This window comes from Podarcis pityusensis (genome assembly GCF_964106645.2).
Source record: "Podarcis pityusensis genome assembly, chromosome: 17".
In the NCBI taxonomy this organism is placed as follows: domain Eukaryota; kingdom Metazoa; phylum Chordata; class Lepidosauria; order Squamata; family Lacertidae; genus Podarcis; species Podarcis pityusensis.
Genome location: NC_138042.1, coordinates 11,679,654 through 11,685,906, shown reverse-complemented (window position 1 = coordinate 11,685,906; position 6,253 = coordinate 11,679,654). Strand labels below are relative to the sequence as shown.

The 6,253-nt window shown below is 38.0% G+C and overlaps 1 protein-coding gene across 1 annotated transcript; it reads right to left on the bottom strand.

Moving 5' to 3' along the window:
- Positions 1-2,080: 2,080 nt before the first annotated feature.
- LOC308466633 (olfactory receptor 10T2-like) lies at positions 2,081-3,263 on the bottom strand. Its single transcript, XM_080987528.1, has one exon. It carries the CDS (start codon positions 3,216-3,218, stop codon positions 2,274-2,276), a length of 945 nt encoding a protein of 314 aa, XP_080843654.1. The 5' UTR covers positions 3,219-3,263; the 3' UTR covers positions 2,081-2,273.
- Positions 3,264-6,253: the final 2,990 nt, after the last annotated feature.

Below are 6,253 nucleotides of genomic sequence, written 5' to 3'. Positions count from 1 at the left end.
CTCTCAGCCAGCAAAAAGCAGCTGATTCATAATAAAGTTTCAGGTCTGGCAGGGCAAATCCACCTCTTTCTTTGGCATCAGTTAATATCTTAAATTTTATTCGAGGCTTCTTGCCCTGCCAAACAAATCTGGAAATATCTTTCTGCCACTTCTTGAAACAATCCATCTTATCCAAAATTTGCAATGTTTGAAACAAAAACAACATCCTTGGCAACACATTCATCTTTATCACAGCAATTCTGCCTAACAATGATAACTTCAAATTTGTCCATATTTCTAAGTCCTTTTTCACTTCAGTCCAACATTTTTCATAATTATCCTTAAATAAATTCACATTTTTGGCAGTCATGTTAACCCCTAAATATTTCACTTTCTTAACCAATATTAGCCCTGTCTCCTCCTGAAACTTCTCTCTCTCATTCACAGTTAAGCTTTTCTCTAAAACCTTAGTCTTCATCTTGTTCAACTTAGAACCTGCTACCTGTCCGAATTCTTGAATCAGTTCCAATACCCTTTTAGTACTAGATTCTGGCTACTGTAAAGTCAATACTAAGTCATCAGCAAATGCTTTCAGTTTGTACTGTTTAGCTCCCACTTGTATACCTTTAACCTCTTGGTCCTTTCTAATCATATTTAACAAAACCTCGAGGACCAATATAAAAAGCAATGGAGAAATTGGGCAACCTTGTCGTGTCCCTTTCTCAATCTTAAACTCTTCTGTCACTACATTGTTCACAATTAATTTTGCCTTTTGTTCTGAATAAATTGCACCTATACCATTTTCAAATCCTTGCCCTACCCCATCCCCTGTAAATTCTTCTTCATAAAACTCCAAGAAATGTTGTCAAAGGCTTTCTCTGCATCCACAAATATCAAGACTGCCTTAGTATTGATATTCACTTGTAGTTTTTCTAGAATATTAATTATATTCCTCATATTGTCAGACAAATGTCTGCCCGGGAGAAAGCCCGCTTGGTCCTTATGAATTTCTTCTACTAACACCTTTTTTAATCTTTTAGCCAAAATATCTGCAAAAATTTTGTAATCCACATTAAGCAGCGATATGGGGCGGTAGTTCTTGAGCTGTGTCTTTTCAGTCTCTGTTTTCGGTATAAGTGTAATGTAAGCTTCCTTCCACGACTCTGGTGCCTTTCTCCCTTCCAATATTTCATTGCAGACTTCCTTCAATGGTTGTATTAACCATTCTTTCAAAGATCTGTAATATCTTGAAGTCAAACCATCTGGTCCTGGAGATTTACCTAATTGCATATTCTGGATGGCCCCTTCCACCTCCTGATCCGTTATTTTGTAATTCAACATTAGCTGTTTTTCCTGAGAGATTTTGTGTAGTCCATTTATTTTCAAAAAATCGATCAATGTCCATTTCTTTCTGCTTCTCCTGTGTATAAAGTTGTTTAAAATACCTCTGAAAACACTTCCTAATCTCCACTGGGTTCTGTATATTCTTTCCTTCCACTTCCAAATTCGTAATAGTATTGAGTTTCTGAGTTGTGTTAATCAAGCTGTGTCAGCAATTGGGTATAGTATATAAGGAGCAGCACCTAGCTCTCCCATTACCCTGGGCGATGGGTCGGTGGTTGGGTCATGTTTGTTGTTATCTTTAGTGTAAAAGGAGTTTTTGTTATTAAAACCTTGTTTAAGTTATTTTTTGAGTCCCTTTTTAATGCATGGTCTCCGCAGCAAGCTCTCTGCAGCGCTACTAAACTGCAAATAGCCAGCAGTTACATGAATTCCAACCTTTGAAAATGCAACATATATGATCCCCTCTTTAAAAATAGCCATTACTGGGGACAAGGAAAGGCAGAAATAATTATGTACCAAAGATAAGCAGAAATGGACACCAAACTGACCCCAACAAGAACATTTTTGACACTTCAGTCTCACCATTTTATGAGCTTGAAATATTTCTGTGTGAATGCTTGGTAGAGAAAATGTGGGCTAGGATTTGGGAGAAAACAACAGTAATCTTTAGAAAAGTTTCCTTTGTTGCAGGGCAGAATGATTACAGGTTCATTTATGGGAAAATTCTGACAACCCAATTTATTTTCCAGTGATGCACTAAAGAGAAAATCAAAGTTGTTTGTAAATGCTAAAGCAAGGCCACATTTTTCCAAGTGAATATTCCATATACAGATGAATTTTTCAAAAGATGAGGGAAAGCTTCAATACTACTTGAGGCATTCTTTGTCCATTAAACAACAGATATTTGTTGGGTTTCATAATTCCTCTTCAAAGTGGATAACGCTTAATTTTCACATTCTTTGGGTGCAGGAGCTTTTGCCAAGCGATTTCTTAAGTGCTATTTGAACATCTTTGTTTCTCAGGCTGTACACCAAGGGGTTCAACAATGGAGTCACCATTGTGTAAGAGACAGAAATAAAAGTCGTCTCATCTAGCGTGTAACTAGATTTGGGCCTTAAATAGATAATGCCAGCACACCCAAAGTGCACTACGACCACGATAAGATGGGAGGCACAAGTGGAAAAGGCTTTACACTTCCCAGCCGTTGTGGGGATTTTCAAGACAGTGTTTGCAATTAAAATGTACGAGAGAAGGATGAACAAGAATGAACAAATTACAACCAAAAATGAAATAATGAAAATAACAATTTCTCCTATGTAGTTACGGCCACAGGCTAATTCAAGCAATGGTGCTAAATCACACAAGTAGTGCTTAAGTTCATTTGGCCCACAGAAAGGCAAGGTAAATATGATTATAGTCTCTGATGTAGAAAAAATAAATGCAAGTGATACTAAACAAGCCACCAGCTTGGTGCAGAGTCTTTGATTCATCAGAATCTGATAACGTAAAGGTTTGCATATGGAGACATATCGGTCATACCCCATCACTGCTAGAAGAAAACAATCTGTGCACCCAAAGCCCAGGAAAATGCACATCTGAGTAGCACAGCCAATGAAGGAAATGGTCTTCTTTTCTCTTAGAAGATTTGCAAGCATATTGGGGATAATGACGAGTGTGTAGCAGATTTCTGAGAAGGAGAGGATGGAGAGGAAGAAGTACATGGGGATGTGGAGGCTGCGGTTAAGCCGTATCGCAGTGATGATGATTATATTTCCCATCAAAGTTATCAGGTAGATTAGAGAGAACACCAGAAACAATGGAATCTTCAGGTCTGGGAAATTGGAAAATCCAGCAAGGATAAATTCTGTCACTATTGTTTGATTTTCTCTTCCCATTGATGCAGGATCTGAAAATAAACTTTAAAGGTGTTACAGATTCCAACAGTGGTCATACCTGATGTTTTATAAAAAAAAAATACTTGGGGGAAATGCACTCATAAAATGTCTGCTTCCAAGTTTGTGAGGTATTAGATCCAGTTTACAAAACTGCATTTCCTTGAGAAATAAAATTTTAGCAATCAGAAAACATCTTGGCATAGTTCATCACCGTAAATTAAAATTTTGGATTCTTATAATTGGAGAAGCCCTGCTGTGAATGAATGTCTGGCTACAGCCCATAAACTGATGAAGGAGCACAGAGGCAAGTGAGCTGAAGAGTTTGAGACTTCACCATATTCCTGTCAATTGCAAAATTAACAGCATCCCAAAACATAACTCTCAACACCACTAGAATCTTTTCCTGAGGATCATGCCTGCCTTTTCATGCAGTCAGTGTCTATTCCAAATTGTAGCAGCTCTCCAGGGTCTCAGGTTGATGTCTTCACTAGTCCTGCCAAGCAACCTCATACACATTTAGAAAAATATTGGATCTGGAGCCTTCTGCATGCAAAGCAGTAACCCTGCCTTTGAGAATGAAGCTTGTGCCCGAGATAAAAAGAGTCAGGTGCTTTGAAACTGTTCTTATCTCCCTTTAAAGTGTCATTTGAATGACTAAACCATTCTGCAGTTCAAATAAAACCTGCAGAACCTCAAAACACAATAAACCTCTTCAGTTATCAAGCCGAAAAAATATATATATACCAAATAATTCTTACAAGGAAGAAGGTTTGGTGTTCCAAATGACAGCAGTTTGCCACACTATCCTTTTTACAATGTTTTTTCTGAGCATGGAATAATGTAAACAAGTTTCTAAATCCCACCAGAAAAACTTAAAGTAAGTCAACCATCATGTTATCAATAGGATTTCTTAAATTCACAGGTAATGTGAATATTGTTTAATAAATAAAAAACCCAAAGTCTAAAAGGTGAGGAAAGTTCAATCCATAAGTACAATGCTAGCACTTTCTAATATCCTCAGAAGCATTGTGAAGATTTGGGGCTGGTTCATTACAGAGAGATTTCAGAATGATTTCCATGAAGTATGGTAAAACTGAAAATCTAGTAAAGAATCAAAATCATCTAAAGAAATGGATTTGGTTGCACAGGGTGCTTACAGATGAGCCCAAGGTGTAAGAAGAGCATACGTAAGAAATGGAAGGAAGGAGAAATCATGAATAAAAAGTGTACATGAACAGCCAACAGTTGCAGGGAGAAGATCAGGTAGCCCAAGCTCTGGATGAACTCCTGATTGCAAGAGGTTAAATATAAAAATCATAAAGGTTTCTTTGGCTATGTTCAAAGCATGAGGAAGAACAAGCAAGTAGTACGTCCTCTGTATGGAGATGATGGAGAAATGCTATTGAGTGACAGAGATAAGGTGGAAAACCTAATTCAAAATTGCAGGGCCTGATGAGCTTCTCCCGAAGGTACTAAAAGATTTTATTTCAGAGCCTCTATATATCTATAATCTATAATCTTTGAGAATTATTGAAGAACAGATGAGGTCCCCGTGCAGAGGAGGCAGGCAAATGTTGTCCTGATCTTCAAAAGTGGTGGTGGAAGAAGACCCAGGTAGCTACTGACCTGTGAGCTTGACATCGATACCAGGAAAGGTCTTAGAACAGATAACAAAACCATTTGTCTGTGAGCACATAGAAAAGATTCTGTGATTACTAAGACCCAGCATGGGTTTCTGGAAAACAAGTCATGCCAGACGAATCCCATTTAATTTTTTGACAGAGTTACAAGCATGGTGGATCAGGAGAATGCTATGGATATAGTGTGTCTTGATTTCAGTAAGGCTTCTGTCCCCCATTTATATTCTTGTGGAGAAGCAGGTAAAACGTGAGTGGATGAGGTATCTGTCAGGTGGATTTGTAGTTGGTTGAGTATGAGGACCTCACACATCAGACCACCCTAGGGACATAGTCATCTGATTCTAGAGATATCAAGCTAAAGAAGCTATTTTCAAAGCATTGCTCCATTTCCATGAACTGAAATGTGGGTTGGATTTAATAGAAATATTCGAGGTTCTCTGTCCAGGGATCCTTTCCTGCCACAAAGCTTTTAGTCTGGCTTTTTTTAATACACTCTGGCTTTCAAAACCATGGGGATCCTTTATCAGTGGATCCTTCAAATTGCTAGTGCAAGATAATGGCAAATTCTGGGTAATTAGTGATGACCAACAGGCAGGAAACCTCCTCTGGTACCTCAAAATTATGCTTAATCAATCTAAACTTGGGCTTACTGTCCACTTATTCCTACACTCTGCTTCCTCTTACTTAACCAGTTACTGATCCACAAAAGGACCACTCCTCTTATTTCTTATTTCTGCTATGAAACTGGTTTATTTTTAAAAGAATCAAATAGCAACAAGCTCTCTAACGGTCCCTGAAGTTCATATTTTAGCAGAAGAAAATAACCAACCCCCAAGTGTCTTGTTTGTCTAAGAGAACAACAGAAGGGAATTAAAACTGATAAATGCAATTATAAGTTCAGGTGTCCCTCAGAAATCACTTATTTGAAAAGTGCCAATTTCCTAATGATGCCCTCGGTGACTTATCTCTTCTCTGCTGTGCTGGGGAATTGGAAGGATGATTTGAGACGGGGAAATGATGCAATATTCAGCTTTGTTTCTCTTGGTATCTAACAAAGCCAGAGTTCAGTGTCTGCACTTTTGGCCCTGCTTCTGGCATGGGGCACAGTGCTTTGACCCCTTTCATGTTCTCTTAAAATACACCGGTTTGTTGCTGTTCCCTTGACTATCCACTAGGGGGAGAACCTTCTCCCCTAGACCTGACTGAACTTTGCTTTAAATTCCCTTTAACTTTTCCCCTTCCTCTTATTTGGTGGTTCTTCCTCCTTATTTAAGTATAATAATTATTACCACCAGAAAAATAGTAGGTTTTATTGTGGTGTCTATGATTTTTTTTTTTAATTGTCATTTGATTTTTACAAATTCCTTCACACACATAGTATTATCACAAATATCA